This window comes from Filicampus tigris, chromosome 21, assembly GCF_054856515.1.
Source record: "Filicampus tigris isolate MCC_2025a chromosome 21, RoL_Ftig_1.0, whole genome shotgun sequence".
NCBI classification, from domain to species: Eukaryota; Metazoa; Chordata; class Actinopteri; order Syngnathiformes; family Syngnathidae; genus Filicampus; species Filicampus tigris.
The window spans coordinates 5,231,406-5,257,101 of record NC_141237.1 but is presented as its reverse complement, the minus strand read 5'-3'; the positions used below and the strand labels follow the sequence as shown (position 1 = coordinate 5,257,101).

At 44.3% G+C, this 25,696-nt stretch overlaps 2 protein-coding genes across 4 annotated transcripts in view; one reads left to right on the top strand and one right to left on the bottom strand.

Moving 5' to 3' along the window:
- The window catches only part of rbm33a (RNA binding motif protein 33a), a 55,889-nt gene that overhangs the window by 17,931 nt on the left and 12,262 nt on the right, over nucleotides 1-25,696 (bottom strand). For 2 of the 3 annotated variants that reach the window (XM_086020110.1, XM_086020112.1), the window contains exons 14-19: nucleotides 25,223-25,510; nucleotides 23,768-24,481; nucleotides 21,336-21,602; nucleotides 20,181-20,363; nucleotides 19,603-19,691; nucleotides 12,259-17,657 (exon numbers count right to left, since the gene is read on the bottom strand). In XM_086020110.1, the coding sequence (XP_085876236.1) occupies nucleotides 17,609-17,657; nucleotides 19,603-19,691; nucleotides 20,181-20,363; nucleotides 21,336-21,602; nucleotides 23,768-24,481; nucleotides 25,223-25,510 (1,590 nt within the window). In that variant the 3' untranslated portion in view covers nucleotides 12,259-17,608. Of the gene's footprint in view, nucleotides 1-4,984; nucleotides 5,274-5,365; nucleotides 5,420-12,258; nucleotides 17,658-19,602; nucleotides 19,692-20,180; nucleotides 20,364-21,335; nucleotides 21,603-23,767; nucleotides 24,482-25,222; nucleotides 25,511-25,696 lie in introns of those variants that run through there. The other variant, XR_015084128.1, reaches the window with a different exon arrangement.
- On the top strand, nucleotides 171-8,433 carry shha (sonic hedgehog signaling molecule a). Its single transcript, XM_086020118.1, has 3 exons — nucleotides 171-794; nucleotides 5,007-5,268; nucleotides 7,306-8,433. The coding sequence occupies exons 1-3, from the start codon at nucleotides 492-494 to the stop codon at nucleotides 7,968-7,970; spliced, it is 1,230 nt and encodes a 409-aa protein (XP_085876244.1). The 5' UTR covers nucleotides 171-491; the 3' UTR covers nucleotides 7,971-8,433.

Here is a 25,696-nt window from a genome sequence, read left to right as displayed (position 1 = left end):
GATGTTTTCCCATGGAGGAGCCCCTCCCAGCGACGCAACACATGCAGGTGGAAGGAATCTTTGCTTTTTGTGTGTGGGTTGGTGTGGGCTAACATGAAGAGGGCGAGCCAATCAAGTCCCTCCCCTGCTATAGATCGCTGCTATAATACAAAGCAGTAAAAAGCGGGTCGCCTCACACAAGCGCGGCTGCAGCTCGACTTGAAGATCCGGCGGGTTTCTTTTTTTTTTCTTATTATTATTTCCTTTCGTTTCACCTCCTTTAAAAAAAGAAAAGAAGAAGAAGAAGAGGGCAAAACAAGCCTCCTTGGATGTTCTTCCCCTTCCTGAGACGTTCATTTCCGCACCTGCCGTAGAAGAGAACCGGAGGGGGGGCGAGCGACAAGGGCACCGAGAGAGAGCCGGCAAAGGCGCACCGAGAGGCGGCCACCTCCTGAAGGACACGCACACCCCCTCTCCCTCCTCCTCCCTTTCCCCCCTCCCTGTTCATCAACATGCTGCTGTGGACCAGAATAGTCCTGGTCGCCGTCGTCTGCTCGTCCTTGGCGGTGTCCCCCGGCATGGGATGCGGACCGGGCCGGGGCTACGGCCGCAGGAGGCACCCCAAGAAGCTGACACCACTCGCCTACAAGCAGTTCATCCCCAACGTGGCCGAGAAGACTCTGGGTGCGAGCGGCCGCTACGAGGGCAAAATCACGCGCAACTCGGAGCGCTTTAAAGAGCTCACGCCCAACTACAACACGGACATCATCTTCAAAGATGAGGAGAACACCGGCGCCGACCGGCTCATGACTCAGGTAAGGCGCACGCGCACGCACCGGCGCCACCGAAACGCCTTTTTCCCTACTCCGTGAACGCACCATCCCTTGTCATCCCGATTGCGCACCTCCAAAGTGAAGTCTTTTTAGCCCCCTGGTGAACTCTGCGCATTATCCACGGCTCCACGCAGCCCAAACAGACCCTGCACTTTTTATTTATTGATATGATATCTCACCCCCCCCCCCCCGCCCCACCATAAATGAAAAAAAGTATCACCGCGGCAGCGCGCATGCGGACAGTCAGGGACGCTCGGCCTTCATGCTTGGTGACAGTGGATTTAAAATATTCATGCGCAAGCCTTGTTCCTCGTATCTATATTTGTATCCTCCTCCAGCTGCTCCCTTTAATAAAAAAAAACGAGGAGGACATAATTTGGAGCCAAATTGCCTTGAATTTTGCGAAGCTTTAAACAAAACGTGTCTTTTAGTGTCTTTTTTTGTATCATTAAGGGGGGAGAGGCGTGCAATGTCGGGTCCGGGTCACTTATCCAGACGTGAATTGGTAGAAAACTACGCATTTTGGGGGGACGCGTTTTCTTTTTTTTTTCTGCCGGTGAATTATTCACAAGGGTGATTTGGCTCGTGTGGTGGTCCTGATGTGGATGCTGGTGGTCCTGATGAGGGCCAGACGCGAGCTGAGAAAGTCGAGATGAAATATTCACCGTGCGTGCGGTCGCTCGCTCGAATCTCACCCGCGCGATCCTCCCCCATCATCGCATCTCCTTACCGGGAGCCACGCACGCATCTCGGGGACGACATGATCCAAATTACGGCCCGGAAACTGAGTCTAGGATATGAAAATTGCTATTTAACGACAGCAGAACAACTCCAGACTGGTCATATTCCACTAATCCACCGACTAAAATCAAGGTGATATCTCTGTTGGTTTTGTGTCTTTTCGTGTGGTTTTTTTTTTTTTTTCAATGGAAAGCCGCTAAAATGGTTGGCGTCTTTCCTCCTAAATGGTTCCAGTCAGTCAAGACCAAAAAGGAGCTACTTTGTGTGTCCGCGGCATAAGCACGGTCACATGGGGATTATTAAGGCTACAGTGCCGGTGTTGCGCGGCTTTACGCACGAAGCCTCTCGCCGTGGGACTTTTACGCACGGGATTTTACGCATGAATGTAGGGCGGTTTATATTGACGAATAAATGCATTTTGTGCTCAAGGACGCAAGCCAAACGGTCGGCGTAAGCTTCCTAACGGGAGTGCACTTAATGAAGTCATTAGTCGTTTCGTTTCAGCCTTGATTAACTCCAAGTGAACGGCCGATTGGTCGTTTTACGGATGGGACTTGGTTTTTTTTACGATGAAGTCAGGCTTAATTGACAGGAGCTAATTAAGCGTGAAATCATCTCCCCCGGTTGTCAAAATGGCTGTTTGCGCTGACAGGTAGCTGAGAAGTGTTTCCTCCAACCAAATCATTTGTGAAACAGATTAAGAGTTTGTCTGTTGGACAACTTTAACCCCCTCCTACCCGACGCACAAAGTCCGGGGGGAGGGTGGCGGGGGCTTTACGGTGGCTGAGCAGAATTGGGCTTGATTTGCGGCACACGACCTAATGAATTAATAAATAGGGGCCCTTTACGGCTCACTTAGAATGTATCCCCCCCCCGCGCCCCCCTTCATTTGCCTTCTGCGTTTATTGCAGCGCATTCTACAAGTGTGATATGCTTCTAAAGATGCAGCCGCTGATATATGTGCGTGGACTCTGGGAGAAAAACGGACCTTGTGGACATTTCACAAGTCCGTCAGTCAGCAAGCGACTTAAGGAGTCACGTCACGCTCCCCCCCCCCCAAAAAAAAAAAACATTACCCCCTCGCCCCCACCCCGATCCCATAAGACTTTGCTGGACAAGAAGAATGAAAGTAGTCCCTGAAAAGCCTCTTTGTGATGTTTTTATTTGACATATCGCTCGAGTGTGGAGAAAAGTTGTCTTGGAGAAGGTGAAGCATCCTCGCTGAGGCCCGCCGGGAGCTTTTATTTATTGGCCAAACGACAAATTTATTCCAAACGATCACCTGCTTCCTTATAATACGAGCCGTGCTGCGTTCAGTGGCACATATCATAAACATGGAGAAAGGGGGGCGGGGGGAGGGCTCGCACCTTCCCATGCGAACCCATATGTTATAGAGCAGTGAAGCGAATGTGGGCTCTAATCAATATTTCATAGAGGGCTTTTTTTCAACCCCCCCCCCCCTTATCCGAGATGTGCCCTCTGACGCTGCTGCTCGCCGCTGAGAAATCAAAATGCAAGCTCACATTTAAACATCACACCAGCCCTCAGACATTCAGCCAGAGAAAGAAAGGAACATCCTATGGAAACGTTTCACGAGCTTCCAAAGGAGAAAAATGCACCCCGGTGTCTCGTTCGGGGGAAAGGAAGAGAAACTGAGTGAGTCAGTATTAAAGCGCATCATGATGTTGGATGGTCAGCTCTTCTTTTAACAACAGGCGATGGAATACTTTTTGTACAGATTACAGTATTTCATTCAACCCCTTAATCTGGAGTAGCAGTAGCTCTCGGGGTACATTCACGCGAAGAACATTCTGTACGACATGGTACTGCACCAAACCCAATAAAAGCTCTCCCAGGACCCCAAAACGGGCCTCCAACCTACCGTTTACATCCGTGGTACCTCAACTGGCCAAGAGCTTCACTCCAATAGTACATTTTCCGGTACGAAATTGTTACAGGTATGTTTCTAATCCCAAGGGTATAAAAGTAGTCGTTCTTAAGGTACACAACCCCATATGGTTAGAATTAGAGGTACAGTATAGTGCGGTGAGTCTTCGTGAGACGTGAGAGACCTTCAGGTGTGCTGCAGAAAAGTAACCAATGTCAATTATTTTGACAAAAAAAAAAAAACTTTTTGGGGGTAATTAATTTAATTATGCAAACCACACAATAAAATGCTCTTCCATGACTGAAGTTACATGTAACTAATTTGACCAAGTATCGCACTCCAACTGTACCCTTTCTAGCATGGAAATGGTACAGTTATGTTCCTAATCTCAAGTCAAGGCTAGAAAAGTAATAGCTCTTGAGGTGTCTTCGCCAAATGGTCAGAAATAGAGATACGGGGTAGTCAATACTGTCCCCCCGCAGAGATCATTACTGGATGCCTATTTAAACCTTATACCGTACATGGTGGGCTCCCAAGCTGTAGTCGAGTGTCAAGGGTGCAAATCCTGTCAGTAATAGGGCCACGGCAGGTGCCCACATCAGTCCCTTATTAAAGAGACAATCTACACTAGGCAATAATGACTCCTCTCTAAGGTAACTATTCCTTTCCATGGGTCAAAACGTTACAGAATCAATCATAAAACAAGTACTGAGTGTACCAAAGGCCTCTTTTCTGCGGGCAACTTGGGGAAAAAATACATTTTCCGGCTGTAAGGGTACACAAGTAGTACCACTCCGGGTAAATATGGGTGCAGTAAGTGACTGTTTCTGTCCCTTGAGGTTCTTTCTAGATGAATGTAATCCCTAAGAGGGGCCGAAAGTATACAAGGTGTGTTCCTACAACTGTAAAAGTCAAGCGTTGATTGATTAAATGGATTAGCAGAGTCTGCTGTTGCAGGTATTATAGAAGGGCGATTATTTGGGTACAAGGAAAGCTACTAATTAGACGCCATACATTTTCTGGGATCAGAATGAAAGAGTACCAATAACACATTGTTAATCAATTCGGTCCTCGGGTCAATGTCGGTAGTTTTTCTAGGGTCAAAATACTCCAGATCCTAATCTGAAATCACATTGAGGGGACTAAAGGACACTTTTCCAGGAGCAAACATACTATGTTCCTGGACTGTAAGAGTCTAGTGTCAACGGTAAAAAAAATATCAACCCTGTTAAAAATAAGGGTACAGCCTGTAATTATAGGTTATTTTAAATCTTATTTTAAATGTTTAATGGGTAAAAAAAAAAATCCTCGATCCTAATCTACTGTCAAATTCTCGTGCTAAAGAAGCATTTCCTTGGGGCAAAGAGGATGCAAAGGATGTCCCCAAGCAGGAGGACTCTTGGCTCGAGGGTACTCAAGTCGGGTAGCATCCCAAACTGGGAAATTCCGATTTTTACATCAGGAACGCTGAATCTACTTTACGTACACAGCAGCATCAGCAAGTTCAGTCGGCGGTGCCGCACAGACGCTAAAGCCGACTCACCTATCCTTGGTCTCGTCCGCAGAGGTGCAAAGACAAGCTGAACTCGCTGGCCATCTCCGTGATGAACCAATGGCCCGGCGTCAAGCTGCGGGTCACCGAGGGCTGGGACGAGGACGGCCATCACTTCGAGGAGTCCCTCCACTACGAGGGCCGGGCGGTGGACATCACCACGTCGGACCGCGACAAGAGCAAGTACGGCACTCTGTCCAGGCTGGCGGTGGAGGCCGGCTTCGACTGGGTCTACTACGAATCCAAAGCTCACATCCACTGCTCGGTGAAAGCAGGTACGCTGCGGAATGATGATGAAGCTCTTGTGACGATTCTTATTATCATGCCGGAAAGTTAATCATTTTTTGCACTTTAATCCCGCCAAAAATTTACCTATTTTGAGAGTCCCGGTTTAGGGCCCCAGCGGAATTGATTCAGTAGCACGCCCTGAAAAGTTGAGAAAAATTAGTCCCTGATACAAATTTCACCTATTGACACCAAATATCCAAAAGAAAATTGAGCAAAAATAATTCCAAGTTATGTACTTTTCAAACATTTTTTGGTACAGTCTGTGCAGCTTTTACATTCAAAATGTTTTTAGGTACAGTCAATGTGGTCCTATACAATACAGTTAAAACTACAAAAATGGTGTAAAATTGCATTTTAAAAATGGAAATCATTATTTTAGTTTTTTTTTTTTTTTTTTAAGCAAATACAATGAAAACATGTAATAAAAGAAAAAGATAATCGGGCAAAAATAATTACAATTTTTTTTTATTTCTTGAAACGGCAAATTCCCATTAGTAAAAAAGGCCCAAACAAAAAATCATTGGAAAATCTAAGCATTTGTTTTCCCCAAATTATGCTTTTTTTTTGTCTGTGAATCTTCTCCATCCAAAGTGGTCGTTAGTAGATGTGGCCCAATATGATAAATACAGACAAATGACCAATATTAAGTTTAAACTCTCCAATCACTGATCATTGGTCATAAGTCTTAAACTAACCTTATCCCCTATTAATCATTCAGCACACAATCTGTGAGATCACAGTGTGGGCCGGGCCGCGACGTGTCATTTGAGGGTCAGGCGGCTTTTACCAAAAGGATTTGCCCGCCAACAATGTCCAATCGCTTGGGCCAAATCTGGTTTGCGGGTTGTCACCTTATTTCATGCCCGTGAATCTTAAAAGAAGATTAAAAGCTCCCCCAAATTCTGAGCACGACCCCACCCCAATCCCCCTCCTCCTCCTCCTCCTCCTCCTCTAGAAAGTGTGATCCTAGAGACTGGTATGTGAAGAGCTCCCACCAAGGCCAAAATTATTGTCATCAAGACGAGTCACAAAGCAGCCTTGCGGGCAGGGGGACATGGGCGCGAGCATTTAAGGAGTCCGGGGGCCCTCATTTAAATTCAAATCTACAAGTGGAGAGCCTCGCAGGGTAAATAGTCAGTGGTGAGTCGCCTGTTTGTGTGAATTGTCACATAGAGGTCCCTGCACCTGAGCAAATATAGAAGGGAGAGAGAAGCTTGAAGGGAGGGGGCGTAAAAAAAAAAAAAAAAAAAAAAAAAAAAAAAAAAAAAAAAAAAATGTTGTATAGCCATCCGCAAGCTGTTTTTGAATGACAATGGCTGCTCTTTATTGAGTTTTTTAATTAAGAATAGATGAGCCCAGTCTGTCTTTGGGCGGGGCGGGGGAGGCCTCAGACTGTGTGGAGCAGGCCAATACGCATCCGGCAAAGAATGCTCTTTTTTTTTTTATATATACTTTATTCAGGACTTTTTGGAGGAACGTTGTGTGTCCGGACTGAGTGGGCAAACGTTTGAGTTGAAGTTTAATTGAGCAGAGTTGCAAGAAAGCCCTGCTAGGGTTGTGTAGTACTACTTTCTGGAGGTCCAGGTACCTTTTGGGTGAAGAATCTGCAGCATTGAACAAGTATCATGAACTGAAGGTTCCTGGACCTTTCGGCGCAAATGTCTTTACACACAATGAGTTTCTTCTTTTTCTCTCCTTTGGAATGATTGCACACATGGGCAACAACAAGTGGGCGTTCGGTGCCTTGTCGTCTGCAGTTGAGAAAATAGCAGGGGTCCACTGTCCATGGTCAATTTCAGACTAAACCACAAAATTGAGTCCACCTGTGCCCCCAAATATGAACGGAGAGATGCCTTTGTGCCATAACCCCCTCGCCCCCACTGCCCCACATTCTACTTTCACTTAAGAACTCAGTCACGTCGTTTTAAAAATGCCTCCTCCATCTGCAGTTGAGTAAATCCAGCAAATATGTTCACTGCAATGCAGAATATTGATACTAAAGTGGGATGTGTCCACGTTGACAGAAAACTCCGTGGCTGCCAAATCCGGAGGCTGCTTCCCGGCATCCTCCAAGGTGACTCTCCAGGACGGCTCCACCAAGCCGGTCAAGGACCTCCAGAGCGGGGACAAGGTTCTGGCAGCGGACGCCGACGGCAAGCTCCTCTTCACGGACTTCCTCACGTTCATCGACCGGGATTCGACCACGCGGCGGCTCTTCCACGTGGTGGAGACCGACGCGGGGCACCGGATCACGCTGACGGCCGCGCACCTCCTCTTTGTGGTCGCCAACTCCAGCCAGAGCGTCCGTGCTTCGGCGGTGTTCGCCAGCCAGGTGCGGCCGGGCCAGGAGGTGTTGGTGCCGGACGGCGCGCACCTCCGGCCGGTGACCGTGGCGCGGATTTCCACGGAGGTACACGTCGGCTCGTACGCGCCGGTGACCGCGCAGGGCACGCTGGTGGTGGACCGGGTGCTCGCGTCCTGCTACGCCGTGGTGAGCAGCCACGAACTGGCGCACTGGGCCCTGGCGCCGCTCCGGCTCGCCCATTGGGTGTCATCGGCGCTCTGTGGCGCGCAGGCCCGTAACTATACGCATGAGGACGGCGTGCACTGGTACTCCAAGCTGCTCTATCACTTGGGAACATGGCTCTTGGACCCCCACGCCTTGCATCCACTCGGCGTGTCCAGCTGAAACCAGACTTGAGGACCAGACCCCCCCCCCCAACACACACACACATACACATACACACACACACAATACATTCAAGTAAAAATAAATGTAGGACTCTTCAGTAGATGAAATAATAATTAAAAGCGAAGAAAAAAAACTCGACAAAGGCCCCATGCAGTTGGAGTTGATGATGGGATATTTATTATTTCTGTGACTTTTATATATGATGACGACGCGCCCCCCTTTCAAAGAATGAATGGAGCCTTAAAAAAAAAGAGAGAAAAAGTTTGAATAATTTATTCTCACACGAACTGATGGCTGCGGTGAAAAGTGTGCATAATCTATTTTTGTATGTGGTATGTGTCCAATGCAAGACCAACGAACAACGAAAAAAAAAAAGTCAGTAATGGCAAAGAAAGACGACGAAGCTAACTCTTGACAGGTTGTAATGTTCATAATGTGCATATATATATATATATATATATATAAATATAAATATATGTGTGCAACTGACTGTTATATTTTGGGGAAGAACAAACTTGGCGGGGTTCCATAAATTATATTTTTATACACAGAATTGTAAATTAGATTTTGACAGATCGCTACCGAATTTGAAATAGTGTAAAGATATGAGAATATATTTTAATTTAAATACAGTAGTATTGGGGAAAAGTGTTGGAAAATTTAAAAAAAAAAGAGAGAGACGGAAAAAACGTACTTTGGGGGGTTGTCAGAGAGGGACAGATATTCTGCCTCATGTCTGCATTCTTTATTTTGTGTTGCTATTATTTTTTTTATTTTTATTTGATTGTGTGTTCGTTTTCCTCAGAGAAAAAAAAAACATTAAATGCAGATTCTGACAATTCGGTAACAGTTACAAGTTGTACTGTTTCGTTGAATAAATTAATAAGTAACTCAAGTAAATGTACTTAAATGTATTCTTTCTTTCCTCCACATTTTAAATTCTAATAATCATAGGAAAATAGTTTTATAGAGATGCAGCAGCTGCAGTTTGTTTTATATATATATATATATATATATATATATATATATATATATATATATATAGTATATGGGCAGAGCATACCAGTTAACTTTCATAACAGGGCGATGTGTCGACGACAAATGTCTAGAGTTTATTATTTATATGTTTATTACGAAAATGATGATAAAGAAAATGTGTTCAAACTTGGTAGTTGTTATATGTCTCTGTTTGAATGGAAAGGGAGGTGACGGGGCTTATTTGTAAAAAGCAACAAAAAAAAAAAAGGGTCTACGGGGGTAATTGTGTGGCTTCCAAAAATGACCATATTGCACTTTGAGAAACCTTTCGCATGCTTGTGAAATGTGGAGCGCTCTCGTCAAATGTGACGAGCTTTGCCCTTTGCAAATAACCTCAATTTCAGCACACACAAAGCGAGTTTGTTGGTTCCCTTTGAACGCTTTACAGGCTTATTAAAACCGCCGTGACGTCCTCAAACGTCACCAATCGCCAGTTTGGGACAATAAAAGGAGATTTTGGTGGGATTGTGTTAGCGAGGATAAAGCGGTACTGTTGGGAGAGCTTGGGGTTAAAAGTTGGGCAAACGCGACACCATGTGGAAAACTCCGGTAGTGCACCATAGGAAGGCTGAGGGGAAAAATTGTTCAGATTTTGTCATTTATAACATGACGCCCTGCCAACCCACTCCCATAAGAGGCAAAACTTAAAAAGCAACATTTGATCAAATTTGAATATTTTTGCGGCGTTGAGAAAAAATTGACAAAACACTTTATGGGTACATGAAAAAAAAAAAAAAAAAAGGGGCTAAATAATTTATAATTATTTACAACTTCATACATTATTTTAGTGTTAGTGAGCACTTCTTTGCCTATCCCAACTCACAGGTGTGGCATATCAAAATCCTGATTGGACAGCATGATTTATAATGGGCAGTCAAAGGAATGACAATGTTTTCGGAATGAGGTGGCTGGATTCTCTCGGCAAAGGAGAGGTGCTCACTAACCTACATTTAGAACTAAAAGTACAATTCATATTTTTGATCAGTCCTTTTACTCTCTGAATTTGAAAACAGATTGCTTGAGGATGTGACATTCAGACGACTGTTTTGATTACTATGTCAGCGTGAAGTATAGTCATGCAAGAAGCATTCATAAAATGATTAAAGACAACCCTTCAAACAAGGTAAACCAGGCCACAGCTAAGAAGTGTTGCAACATGAGCAGGAATTCCACGTCCCGCTCTCAGGTCGCCCACATTGTGTGTACTTGTTGATATTGTGAGGTGGAAACTTTTTTTTTTTTTTTCGGGTGAGTGGGTGGGGTGGTCTGTCTCAGCCGCGGAGTGTGACCCCGGGGTCCTTGCATATGTGGATACAAAAGCGTGCGCGCATGAGGGGCGGCATTCCTGGGAGCAGGTAAACAGAGCCTCCCGTCTAATCCCTCCAGGGGCCCTCAAGTCTGCCTCGCAGCTCAACAACGAGCTAGAGAGAGGGCCTTTCACAAATGTTGACTTTTTGCAAACGCCGACTGTCTGGCATTCGGCAAAAACACAACTGCCTGTTTCCAAGAGCAAACGACACAAAAGAGCTCCTCCTCTGCTTTTTCTCATCTCGTGAACGTTTGCTCCTCCGCCGACCTGCCAGGTAGACGTCGCATAATATGGATGTCTCTTTTTTGCATACAGTGACTGGGGAAAAAAAAAAAGTTCTTTTGCATGTTTATCCCTCGTAAATGTTTCAGATCTTCAAGTCAATTATATCGTCTCAGTCAGTCAAACATGGTTTTGCCCGTGTGAAGGTTCTGGGGCTGTTTTGTGACTTCAGGACCTCGACGACTTGCTGCGATTAATGGAAGGCTGGAATTCTGCAGTCTACCACAAAATATTTTTCGGTGAACATTTGCCAAGCTGTCGCCCATCTGTCGAGGGTACCTACTTACAACTGGGGCTCATTTCACCGAATTACACAGTAACGGCACCCAAAATGGCTGCTTCAATGCAAAAAGTCCGACTTATTTTTCAATTTCAGGCATGCATCCTTAATACAGTTTCATGCATCCTCTTTTAAGAGACAAGTCCAGCAAATGTTGGTTTTAAGAACTTATTTTAAAGATTTTTTTTAATGAGATATACATTTATTCTAGGACAACGAAGGAATCGAGCGTGTTTTATCTTGTGTTGCAACAACCCCTTCGAGTGATAATGCGTCATAAAATAATTTCAGCAATGATAAAGTGCATGCTTTAAATTCCTTAGATACAGCGACACCGCTTACAAACGTAAAGTCGACTTGGGAATGACTACCGTCAAACTGGGCCAATTGACTGCATGTCATCATATGACACTGCATTTGAAAATTCGGATTGTCTAAAAAAAATTACAATTGCGATTTTAGTAGATATTTTTGTGAAGGTGTGTAAAAATAACTTGAATTCAATGTATACAGAAAAAGAGAACTACAATTACGAGAACAATCACATTGAGACACTTGTCGTCAACATGGTCAACCATGGCATCGCTTTATGATAAGACACTGCATGACTGTAATTTTGTGTCTTATTTTGAGTCATTCTGCTTCAGTATTTGGTTTATTAGCCTACAGTGTATGAATGAAAAAAAAAAATCTTAATGTTATGCCAACATTACATGAGATGAGAACATTACACTGACTAAACAATAAGTAAAAATTTGTTGACTGGAGATGCCAAGTAAGCTTTTCAAAATATATTTTTACGGCGATTACGAATCTGCCCTCGTTTTCACTCTAGCCCATGAGGTTTCCATAATAACATAACTATATTATAATATGTCATACAATAATATATCTAGTAATATTTATGAATTAAAGTTTAGGTTCAGCAACAAGTGGAATCCTTCTGAAATGTCAGCTATAAATGACTATGAATCATAAAATCCATACCACACAAGCTTTTATAGGCCAAAATTAGAAATTGAAAACATCTCAAATACCCGATGTGCTAGAAAAACACATTTCTGAAATCAGCATCAAAAACACATTTAAAGACACCAAAAAATTTCTGATTAAAATCTGTTGTTGACCAGTGTTATTTTCTTCACGAAAAGGTTTATTTTGTTACTTTGCCTTTTTTTTATGTGTGAGAAAAGACAAAACAAAGTACTCAAATTATAATTAAGTCTCGAAATTCCCATAGAAATGTAAACTAGGACAAGCGCCGACCATTTTACTGCGGGTACCTGCCATATGCAATCGGATAATAGCATATAAATCCCCAAAATGTCTTGCTCAAGCACAGTACACACCAATAAGATAAATAAATGATTGCCAACTTTCATGTCTCAGAGAGTTTTAATTATTTTGTTTCCACTTTGTGATCTCAAACTGGACAATTCCATGTCTTTAAAATACTTTTTGAAAAAATAGTACAGTACATCCAATAAAAAAAGTGCACATTGATTTTGGTGTTTTGTCATGTCAAAGCAATCAGTTTGAACACACGTTAAGCCGGTTCAGCGACAGTTTTGCTTCAAAGCTCAAGTTGGATTTTCCACAAAGTGAGTCATCGACACCAGGTAATAAGTGCAGTATGTTTGACAAAAAGAGAGGGGGAAAAAAAAATCCAACCACCACAACGCCGAACGTCAAAAAGTGCGTCAAGAGCTCTTATGAGAAGCGTACAGTGGCTTTTAGAGTAAACCAGTCTGCTCCATATCCAGTGTGGCGATCCTGGGCGGGGCCACCCTGCTTGATACACAAGTCTTTAATGAACAAGGCCACCGTCGAGGAAAAAGGGGAGGAACGTGTGAGGAAAAGAAACGTGAAGCAGTGAAAGGCTTAAAAAAAAAAAAAAAAAGTGCACCGTCGATTCACGCCGGGTGCGGCGGAGCTTTGCTGTGAAGTGAGTGTTACGGTTAGAACGGCAAAAGGTGCTTCCGGAGGCTGAGGGGAAAAGGTGAGATTATTGACGAGGAAATTGCGACACCTGTGGCCATAGGTGGTCGTAACACGTTCAGGTGAGAAAAATACAAGAATGAAAACAGACCGCCATGTTACGCTTGCACTTAAATGCCAAAAATGAAAGCTGCCTTCTACATAAAGTATTCTTGGTCATATTTGATGTTTTGTGGTTGACTATGTCAATAATTCATGTAAGCAAACGCCCCAAAAAGGGATGTTCATTAGGAGAAAAATAAGTGGAGTGACCTCCGCTTATTCAAGGTTTGTTAGTTGAAAATTTGTGGATATTTTTGGAACCTATCCTCCGTTGTCGGCTGAAAAAAATTCACATACATTTTAGTGCGCTAAGATGCCACAAGATGGCACCAGCGCCCCGTCTAAACAGTAGCCGTCGTCAAGGAAATCGAAGAGCCAAGTTTAGCTAGGGTTGTTAGTGGAGAGGTGCCGCTGTAAGAGTAGGTTTTTAATTTATTTATTTTATTATTTGGAAGCCATGTATTTTGAAGGGATAATGATTTCAGAAATAACCTGTTCCGCACATGTTCCATCACGTGCGGTGTATTTTTCAAAATCAAATCAAAGCTATTTAATTTTCAATGTGTGATTAGTTTAAAATAGTATTTTGGCATCACAGGTTGTGGTATACTTATACTTTTAATTATTAACATATACAATTATCACCATTTTTAGTGGGGGCATTAATTTCTTACTGTAAATTTGTAAAATATTTAAGACAAATGTTCCCGAGCTTCGTTCTAACATACATAAGATGTACAAACTCTTCAGACTTCTTAGATTGGTGCAGCAATTTTTTTTTTTTTTACACGGCGATATTAATATAAGTGTCAATTTTAAAAATCCTAAAAATTCTTATGAGCGGAATGGACCCATAGTTAAATCATTGTTAAACAATTGAATGAAGACTGAATTTAATGACTACCGTAGTTCCTCATATAGTGGTTTGGGTTGGGGAGGGGGCGGTTTTATTGACATCACTGTAGAGACTGTTCTGAGGGCTCACCAACTCCGGTACTCCAGAGCCCCTATCCTGCATGTTTTAGAGGTTTCTCCCTTCCAACACACTTGACTCAAATGACAGCAACAAGCTGTGCAGAAACCTGATAACGATACTGATCATTCCAATCAGACGCCTTTGAGGAGGGAGACATCGAAAACATGCAAGGCGGGGGCCCTCAAGGACCGCCGGTGTTGGTTACCGCTGGATTAGATGCTTCAAGGGCTGCTGCGCAGTTTTGGTTGGCAACAGAGTTGGGCTCAAGAAAGCAAATGCGTGAACAACGCCTTTCAGTTACTCCCCAAAAGTAAAAAAAAAAGGGGAGATGTCTATTCGGGGTTGGTGCCACTATTTGAGGAAATACGGTATCTCAAAGGCCAGCAGGCTGCGGATCTGTAAGGGACAGCGACCTAAAGAAATAAAAACTGATTAATATTTCAGCAAAACGCTTCCAGATCATCAAATGGTCCTGTGAAAGAAAGAGTTAAAGCACAGTGCAGAAAAACATTTAAGAGCCAATGCCAGTGCAAACGCAGTATAACTTTTGAATTATTTGGCTTCAAAAACCTTACGAGGTAGCATTTCTCTGCTCAAGTGAGTGAAATATCTCTTAAAAGAAACAAGAAAGTGCATCACGTGTAAAAATACCTCAATAGAGAAGGTACAAATAGATTCAATGTGAATCTGTTATGGCATTACAAGAGCTTCCGTCTTATCGCATTAACTCCTGTGACTGGCATCGTCAGTACTCGATCAGAAAATAAGAAAAATCCACTGGATTTAGCACAAACATTGAACAGAAGAACAAAGAAAAACGAGAACCTTTGCCATGTCTGTTCAACTCAAAATAAAAGGAATAGAAAGGATCATCAAAAAAAAAAACAAAAAAAAAAAAACAAGGCTTCAGTTCATGACAACAAATGTACAACATACACAAGTCAAGTTTCACATGCACAATCCACAAGTCAATTGTGGTCATTATACCCTTGACTACGCTACACTTGGATTAAGGCTTTTTGGTGTGTTTTGGTAACTCGGGGGAGGGGGAAATACCACTAAATTACCGAAGCCAATCGATTCTTCATTAACCTCTGCTCAAAGTACGCTCACACAGGCGGGAGCAAAGTGACAGGATGTCATTCATTTGCCATTTGCGGTTACTAGCAACATTCCTGTCAGGTCAGCGTGCAATGGTGAATTTGCGATCCTTACAACGAGATACACACATACCGATTTTTGACATAATGAGATGTGACGAGGAGAAAAAGAACATCCGAACGCACGCTCCGAGTGCTCATATTGTGTGTGGTGCATTCGAGACGACCGACGCCACACTCGATATCTTCAGCGACAATCGCGAACTATCAGTTGCAACACCAAAATGAACCCGTGAGAGGCAGCACGACGCCACACGGCATCCAAATTAACGGAAAATACAAACGAAGAAGAAATGGAACATACTAGGCTTTTTGGTTTATGTAGCAGCCAACATCACAATCACGGAGTACGTGGCTCTGTCATGTAAGGATTTGCGATCGTAAATAGCGAACAGGTTTAACATTTACGAAGGTTGGCCCAGGGCCTTTTTCAAGATGGATTGGGAAGGGGGGGGAAAAAACGCTCACATCATCCCACAGCACAGGTTAATTACTCAGAATAATCTTTGAGAGACATTTGATAATCGGGCATTTACTGACTTTGATCACAACGGAGGGAGAAAGCTCAAATTTGGCCCAAATGTCGGTATGTGTGTACACCGCTTTGCTGTGCGTCCTTGCTTATAAACCACTGAGGTCGCATTAGCTTTTTTTTTTCCTTTTTTTTTTTTTCTTAAATGTTCAAAATCATGCACTACTACTACCTGACTACAAAATCATACTGCACAAATGTACAGAACATTCACGGAAGAGATTTACAGCTCGATTCCTGTGTGTAACGTACAAAAGGACAGACAAAATTAGCCATCTTTACTTTCTACCAAGCCTGAACAAGTTTCTTGGGAAATTGTTCGCTCATAAAACCGTTCACCTCTTGCTAGTATTTCATTGGCTGTAATTTGCTACATTCAGTGGCACTTCCCTTATCATTTGTGAGGTAGCACTTGTCAGGATGTCAAACAGTCCTCGTTGAGGTGAGGATTACCCAAAACGTGTCGTGAAAAGAAGCAATGTGGAATATGGAAAACATGCGAGAGAACACAAATATATGACATCTACCTGCTAAAACGCAGCACAAACATGGACGTCACACACGCTAAAGTTCAACCGGCTTCACATACCCGCTCGTTCACGGTTATATTGGCCATCTTTTTTATTTTACCCTCAAGCAATCCTCTTTTTTTTCCCCCCCAACTCAAGAACAGAAATGCGGTCATCATTTTTTTTTTTTTTTTTTTGTTTAGACACAAACTAAGAGTAAAAGATATTTACGCTTGGACATTTGACATAAAAATGTCTTCACCTTGACACAGAACACAAGTTAACAACGCCAAAGAAAGCGCCCGTGTAGGACCATGTCCTGGTATGTACATATTTCTACACGGATAATGGTTGCCCCCTCAACTTTCATGTGACACGGGCTATGTCATAAAATTGTGGTTGATAAATCAGTATTTGAGAGACCTCTGAACTTCTAAACCTTACAACTTAAAACCTGCTGTCTGTAGTTTGTAATACTGCCGGATATCACTATTCAGAGCCTGAAATGACATGGTGGGAGCAAAAAATGTTAAAAAATGACACAAGTTGACATTTCTGAAGATCCCTCAAGCTTCCTGATGGCGCTAATTATGAACGTATTTATCCTGACTGGCAATATACCCACAAGTTGAGGCGACTCAACTATTCACGGCGCAATCTTAAGTCAACCAATTGTCGGAATTCTTCCATTTACGTTGAAACTTATGAGAGGAGGAAGCCAGTGCATACCAAGACAAATATACTATGACGATACTAAAAATTATAAAAACAACAACAACAAAAAAAGAAAAGAAATACCGGCCACAAATCAACAACACACACCAGCCAATTAAAAAAGTATCAATTCATGACGGTTCCTTTCTCACTAACTAAAATATACATCACAAAAGGCATTATATCTGTGTGGAGTCAGTTAAAAGAAGCTCTTGGTCAACTGAACAGCGCCACATGCTGGTCAGAGCGACAACTACGAGTGGAGCGCCTTAATTTAAGGGTCATTTGCTACGGAACGCTGACGTTGCCCCATCCGCTTCAAATAAGTGATGCGGTGACGCCACCTATAGCGGAGCGCGGACTACTACAACCTCCGCCAGGACGAATGCGCTCATTCCATGAATGCAAATTTCAGGTTATGGCGTAATGTTCACGTGCTGGGGGAGCAACCATTATCCTGTGTCTCAATGTCCACATGTGCTTTACAAACAAACTAGACTGAATTGTGTCTCTCGTGTCATTTTTTTTCCTCTGGACATTGGTAATTGAGCATGCTGTGTAGTGTGATTGTTCCAAGTTCCAAGGACGACACCTGCTTGCAGACATGATGGCTGAGGAACCCCAAAATGCCAGTGGCAACGCATCGTACAGCGTGGTTTGGAGATTTTGAGTGTGCCGAGGGGTGGGCCACAACATTGAGTGGGGCGGGAGGGCGGTAGTGGGGGGGAGTTTGGGGGGGGGGGGGGGGTTGGTGGGTCGAACGGTGGAGCTCCTTGAGTTTGAGGGGCGCTTCCCTCATCCGTCAATCAGCTTCACGTCAATGTGGGACAAATCAATCATGTGCCTGTGTGGTGAGCGTAACAATCATGTTTAGGGGCTTTACGGGGGTACCGGACCGCACAGCCATGAAATAATCGCGCATGTGGCACGCGAAGATGTTAACACGGCCATGCGGCGCAGCGATAGTGGAACCTCCAGAGTCAAACATTGATGACGCTATCTTTGCACTAATTTGTTCCCGAGACCAAACTGTGACTGTCCGGGCGAGTAAAATGTAAATAAAAGTTTAACATGGTCATGAGCACTGGCAGAACTTAACCATTGTAATGTTAAAAACAATAAAAAATATGAATATAAAAATGAAGTACTGGAAGTAATAATCAAACAACAACACTACCTTTTGACCACAAAATTAAAAGTTGGCGGCTAGCACGAGAAGCTAACGTAGCTGTCCACACCTTCACGCTAGATTAAATAATTTATTTTATTTATACACATTTGAGTTCATTTGTCAGGACCTTATATAGATATATATAAAAAAAAAAAAAACCGATCTGCACTGCTTCCACTAACATTCGCATTGTGTTCGGAAAGCAATCACAGTCAGCGGCGAACGTGGCAAAAGATGTAACTGAAACTACTCACTCGAGGTATGCTTCACATGTAAACACTTTGCATGTCAAACGTAAAGAACGAGAGAGCTGGAGGCAGCGTAACAACAGACGTGCGAACAAGCCCAGCCGTGTAGGCTTGACGGCTCATTTTATGATGTTCCATTTTTGAGCCTTTAGCGTTTTAGCGGAAGGATTGTGCTTATGTACGTTCTGATAAAAGGAACATTTCGTGGAGGAAATTCGTAAAGGAATAATGATGTCATTGTCATTTGCTTCATCCATGCGCCAAGGGACAGTAACCCATCAAAATTCGAACTTTGATTTTTCTGAAAAAATAAAAAAATTGAAATAAAAAATTTAGGATCATGTCGCCCAGCCCTACTCTCTGCTTTTTATCATAAACAGGATGGACGCAAATCAAGACCACTAAGTTCCAAATCAAAGTCCTTTGTTCACAAAAAAGTCATTCAATACCAGCCCAGGCCAAGCGTTCTGTCGAGCCAACGGGAGGTGAACAACCAGGAAGTAGAAAGCTAACTTAATAAAATGGATATTTGCGCTAAATGACGCAAATGTGAACCAAGACTTCTGCTCGGTCATTTCCATGGCAACTGACAAACCTGGTCAAAAGGACTTGGGCAATGAGAGTGCTTACTTATTTCAATCGGGCTGCATACATCACACTAATATCAGCATAATTCATCTTTTATCTCACATTCTTTGTCACTTACCTCCTCCCAGACCACCTCCTTGTCCTTCTTTAAAGGGGGAGACAACTCCAAAATGTTCTTTACAATTATATGTTGTATGCAACCCCACTAGTCTAAACAAGGCATTTTGATTACAATTGCATTTGTGGAATATGAGTAAAGAAGCAAAATCCACTGGCTTCTATCCCTCTAAGGGGGCGGCCATTTTGTCACTTGCCGATGACTGAAAACGACATCTCGGTGGCTAAGGGCTCAGGTAACAACCAATCACATCACCCTCCCCCCTTTTTCCCTGAAGCTGAGCCATGATTGGTTGTTACCTGAGCAACTGTGATGTCCTTTTCAGTTGACAGTTGAAATGGATTAAAAACAGGTGGATTTTGCTGCTTAATTCGTATTCCACAAAGGTAATATTAATCAGAATGTCAAGTTAGAGTAGTGGGGCTGCATAGAATACATTATTGTAAAGAACATTGTTGGGTTGAGTTCCCCTCTAAGTAAGAGTGGCCAAAAGCAAACTGCACATTCAAAGAATCCTTTAAAGTTGGCTGATATTACGTCTCGAGAAGTGCGCTGACGTCTCACAAAATTTAGACGATTGTCAAGTCAATGTTTGCCGAAGATTTTGGCCAAAGTGACTGTGGAGGTTCCGCTGTACTAATATGAAGTAAAGAAAGTGAATTACCTATGGAAGCTCATTTGAAAACTTGCGGCATGTTGGGGACTTGAAAAGGTGGCGACTGCTTTCCTTTGCTGAGGTATCATTCTGAACATCTGTAAGACGATGAAAAACCGTTAGGAGGGTGTAAAATGGGATCGCATAAAAATCTTTTCAGCCACGCAAGAGGGCGCAAGGGGCTGCGAAAGGGAAGAGATGAGATCCTTGGTGGATGTGGAGCTACTGAATCTGAGCAACAGGGGGCGCTGTGAGACCATGCAGGAAAATCTCATTACTGAATGAGCTGTAGAATAAATTGAAGATTTTAATGGTTTCCATTTTAAAAACCAACAACGTGTTTAGACTTGACTTTTAATAATCAAATGACTAACTCATGAATACACAGAACAGAGTTCGAGAGCTTCTCATATTTTAAAATATTTTCAGCATCATCATCATCATTTTTCACAATTTTTTTTTTCTTCGTATGAGAAATTATGTTATGCTGATGTAATAAAAAATCACAATTAAGTTCAATGAAGATGATTATGTACAGCTTCATAATAGCAAATCCCGAGTACATTCTTTCCAAACCAGATACTTACCTCTATTGGGCCGATGGATCTTAAAAGGCTCTGCAGCTGCACCTCAGTGGTGGACGAGGAGAGGCCCTCGATGGTGACGGTGCGCCGTTGATTCTCTCCGACCCTCTGGCCTTGTCGGGCGCCCATCGGACCCCCGCCTCGACCCACGTGAGCGACCCCTCTTCCTCGGCCCGGCACGACGACCTGCGACAGACGCGCGGGGGAGGTTAATGTGAGTCAAATACTTTCACCTCAGCCACGCAGACATTTCAATCCTCAATCCAACAGTGTGGAGAAGCGCTACGGTGATCCCTAAAGGAGATAGTCGATGCTTTCTTCGCACACCTCAGACGTGGCTGACTTTCCTGTGATTGACTTATCATATTTCTACAGAGAACATCAATGTCAGCACATGCCGCACGCGCCTTGGCACGTCTTCATAGGACGAGGCCGTGAGTGAGAGGTATATTCCATCAGATGCAGAGGAAGATGGGCGTGTATGGGGGAAGCGGGGGGGGCGAGCATTGTGTTATGGTGGCTGCCTTAGTCTGTCAGCATCAGCCAGTGTGACGGCAGCCTGGTGGTGACAGGCGTGCAGAGAGGCCAGGGGACCCGATGTAGCCCCCACCCGTGAAACACTGCTTTCTGCTTGTCAATACACCTGGCACGCTGTCTTGTCTCATGACTACCACCGTACGACGTAATGTAGCTGTAATGGTGGGATTTGGTTGGGATCGGAGCACTTCTCTTTCAACAATGAAATCAATCCATCAAATTGAGTTCAGTTGAAAATCCTCTGCGTCCCATTATCCAGAAGCAACATAATCAATGTATCTATTCCATAGATACGGGCACCGAACAACCACCTCTGGTGCTCATTTAAGAACCACACCAACGTTTTTTCGTGCAACACCCTTTATATGTAACCCAAATTGGTACCTAAGTCAGAACGCGCTGATCACTAATCTATGCAAGTAAAGTCAAAATACAGTACTGAATATTTCAACCAAAACACCTCTAGGCCACGGATATGAAAAATTCAAATTTAAAATAGTAAATGTTCGTAACCGAGTGTGCCGTCTTTCACTGACGTCTTCCTACACCAGTTTTGTTAGCTCATTGCGTGCCATTCGGATGGACGACATTGACATTGTCCCTAAATACTTGAGGACATACCCTGTTCTGCTGCGGGTTGCCGATGCCCCCTCGGCCCACCTGTTGCATCCCGCCCGCACCGTGCGGCTGTTGTCCCCCCATGGTGACCTTCCTTTGGACGCTCTGCCTGAGAGGGTTGTCTGGCCAGGCGCCTGGTTGTTGCTGCTGCTGCTGCTGCTGCTGCTGCTGCTGCTGCTGCTGCTGCTGCTGCTGCTGCTGCTGCTGCTGCTGCTGCTGTTGTTGTTGTTGTTGTATTGGGAAAGCCGTGGCCTCCGGGCCCTTGCCGGGCTGCAAGACAATGCACGACCACCCAATTGTTTAGAAAATGCACAAAATAGAACAAGGAAGGTACTGAGCCCCGATAGTGAAAAAAAAAATGCACGTAAATTACGCCACCTCCAAAAACAATTGCTTACATTAAAAGTTTAAACTGTAAATACACCACAACGATCCCAAAACAGTTTAATACAATTTCAAACTGATATTAAACAAAATCGCTTAAAATATCTTCAAGATGGCTTAATTAAAAAAAAAAAATGCCACCAGGTTAAACTTAGCACTTTGCTCACATACAAGTCAAACTGTATCATTTCAGCACATTTGCTTCACACCAAGTCCCGAGACAGGGCTTTGGCGGCATTTTGTGGCATCTCGGAAAGAGCGCAAAAAACAAGAATGCATGAATTTTCCCGCGAAAACCTGGCGATAGATTCCACAGACGAAAAAAATAATAATTTGTGAACGGAGAGCAGCGCATACGTAGATGACTTTACACAACGTTTTGTCTCTTTCTAAAAGGGACTTGAGCCGGCGCTCACGGGGTGATGGTCTCATTATCAAATAAAGTCGCAGCTTTGGCGCGTGGGGAGGAATTGAAGGTCGTCTCCTTCGCGAGACTCTGCGGCGAGATGTGCCAGATCAATACGCGGGAAGAAAAGAGGCGATATCTGGGACCTGCACCCCCCCCCCATCCCAATTGAGAGTAAATGGATTAATCCCCCCTATAGAAATCACAGCTCCCGATCGTGCCCATCCAAATACTAAGCTGCATTACACTGGAACGACAGCAGCTGGATGTGTACCCCATCCCCCTTCACATCCCCGCAGCCGCCTCCTCCTTCCAGGCCTTTGTGTCTTGCAAAGCGATGCTTTGTATTATCCGTGATGAAAATATACTTTGCCTCTTATCAGTTTGCCCGAGCCATACAAATCCAAATCCTCAAAAGTGGCAACTTTCTTAGCACAGGTATTATGCTACATCACCCCCGCTACCCCCCCCCCCCCCATCACCCCGCCTCCTTGCTTTTTCGAGCGGCAAAGATTAATTACGAGGGTCTTGGATTGGCGTTCCTTTGTTGCCTCACACCTGAGGGACGGCTCGACGGGTGGGGGGAAGTGACGGAAGAATGACGGGGGGAGGAAAAGAACGGCGATAACATTGTCAAGCTCTCGTTGATGACAGCGGAACAATGAGGAAGAGAGAGAATCTTTTCGCTGCTTCCATCTCTCGTTATCCCCACCCCTCAAAGATGTGGCGCGTCTGATAGCCGCGTCGCAGGTTTCCATTAAGGCACTGACACCCGGTTATCTTCATCTGCAGCCAGCGTGATCCTCCGGGATGGGAGCCGGGGAGGAAAAAAAGCGGCTTACTCCAAACATCAGTCTGAGTGTTTTACATGCTCGCCTTTTGTGATTTTTCAATAAAGATTGCTGGGTAATTAAAGGCACGGCAGTGACTTATCAAGTGAGCAGAAAATGGCGAGTAGCGCTAATGCTGGTGGGCTTCATTGGGGTTGCTGTCACTCCACAATGTTGCCCCCCCCCTTTACAAGTTGCCCTTATAAGAGGATGTCAACCTTTAAAAGCAGTGATGAGGTGTCCCCAACTTTGCAGATAAATGTCACATGACTCTCTGATGCCTCGCTGTAGTGAGGGTTCATTAAGACACAGTGTCCTAAATATCAGTTCCCCAATCTTTCAGGAGGAAGAGATCAATTTTGCCAAAATGACACACGTATGTCCTTATATCAATCCCATAGGTTAGATCTCTTTCAGATAAAATAGTTACAGAAAGTGCAATTAAAGGGCATTTGGATGTATCAGGCACACCTGTACAAAGTGTGATTCTAAAGATCTGCCGTTCCAGGCGGATATAATGTAGATCGCAAAGGCCTAAGCACTGAAATGAATGAAAATGCAATTAATTTGTTCTAGCTTCCCAAACATATTGAAGAATTCAAGCCATGATTTGTTCCCTATCCCCCATGAATTGCAGGATTTTTCTGTATTTTAGTTGACCTCATTTTGAAACATGAAGGGGCAGTATGCAAGGACAGATGAGTTCCACACAACTTTCGTGTGAGTGTGTGTGTGTGTGTGTGTGTGTGCGCGCTTGTAAATATTCACCAAAAATATACAATTTGGAATGAAATGAAGTGAAAAGCTTTGCTCACCGAACCAGAAAGTTTGACCACTCTGACTTTTTGCGGCACCTGCTGGCCTTCGCCGTCAGCGAGCTTGGCCCGCTGCATCACCGTTCTTTTAGCCCCAGGTTTAAGTCCTTGAGCCTGGGGCTGGCCAGGCCCCAGCGCGGGAGTCACAGCGATGTTTTTTAGGGGGATCTGAGCAAACTGGTTGGGAGCGCCGGGTTTGTTTACATTCGGCGGCCCGCTTGTCCTTCTCTGCTGCTGCAGAGGGCCTTGTGGGGGCTGCTTCCACTGCTGGTCTAGACCGGGCCTGAGAGTCTGTGGCTGCTGGCTATTTCCCTTTCCCAACTGCAAACGCGATTTGACATTGGGCCATGGCGTTTGCACCTGAGCCGCGCCATTGGAATTACCCGGCGACTGATTGAATGGCTGCTGGGGTCGTTGTCTTTGCTGTTGCAGCAGCGGAGGCTGTCGTTCCAGCGGCTGCTGCGGCGCCGGCAGCAGCAGGAGTTGCGGGGCGGGCGGTGCCGGCTGGTTTTGCTGGGCCGTCGGTTGTTGTGAAGGTACTTGTTGGCTTTGTGTAGGAGTTGAAGTGTTGATTCTGTCCAATAGCTCTTTCTTCCTGACACCGGCCTGCAACTGCCGCCTCAGCTCCTTCCTCCTCAGGATCTCCTCTCGGAGACGCTTCTGCTCCTCGATCTTCAGACGGTACTGCCGGGTCTCTTCGTCCTCGTCCGGGTCCTGGGTAGTGTGGGATGACAAAAACACAAAGGTGCAAACATTACCAATGAGGAATGGAAGAGGGCGTGACATTGAAATGTAATCAGACTGAGTTAAAAAAAACCCAGACGATAAAGCAATCGTATTGATCGGTTCTCCCCAATGGAAAGAGGCTGCTGCCATTAGCGACCATATGATTAGGTTTTGAATAAATGGGAGTCGCTTTCCAGCACGCAAATATGCTTGACTAATGCGAGCAGTGGAAAGAGACTATGAGAGCCAACGAGGCTCATTACTTACACATAATCATTTATTAGTTTGTGCATCGTGGGGGTCAGAAACTAGTCCAAACCATTATCAAAACACCTTAGACAAACTATTTTACATACACATTGAATTTTTGTTGTTGTTTTTACCTCATCTACAAATGCCTTATAGGATGAAATCACTTTACATTACAGTAGGGAATAAGGATGCGTGAATGCCGATACCAGGTATCCATATCGGGCCGGTTGTTAGCTAAAGAAGCGCACTTCTATTTTCAGAATCAAATCATATGCAATCAATTCATTTTTAAACGTTTAATATTTATTTATTTTTAGGGGGGTCAATTACTCTTTGTTATTCGCAGCAGCGCTTCGTTCCTATCCTCCCAACAATAGCAGGGGATTTTTGTATTTCCTATGAGAACGTTTATGAAATTAGAAGTCATATTGTGTTCCATTTTGGGGCTTCCACAGTACTTTGTGTTCAAAATCTGACCTGCGGTTCTGTGCTGCTTGGGATTTCCTTGCGGACCACCGTCCTGCCTGCGGCCACGGGCTGCGGGGAGGGGTTGGCGGTGACCTGGCCTCTCCCTCTGCCACCTCCAGGCACCGCATGAGCACGCTGCACGGGACGCACCCCCTGTGTTGCCTTGGCAACAGGCCTGACGGTGGCGGGGAGGGAGACGGCAGGGCGGGGTGTGATGTTTGTGTTGCCAGGTGCTACGGGGAGCTCCCGTAGGTTGCTGTTGCGCTGAGGGTGGATTTGCTTGGAAGCAGGTGTGTTCTGCAGAAAGGAGGGAAATAATATACGCTCAGTTTACAGCAAATATTTTGTTGTTACCACGCCTTAGGGGTCAGCAAATGTTTGGAAACAGTTACTTCTTGGGTGCTGATTAATGCAAAAGGGTACTAGTTTGATACACATACAAAATACCTTCTTTTTTTTTTCATTCTTAATAATTAATGATAG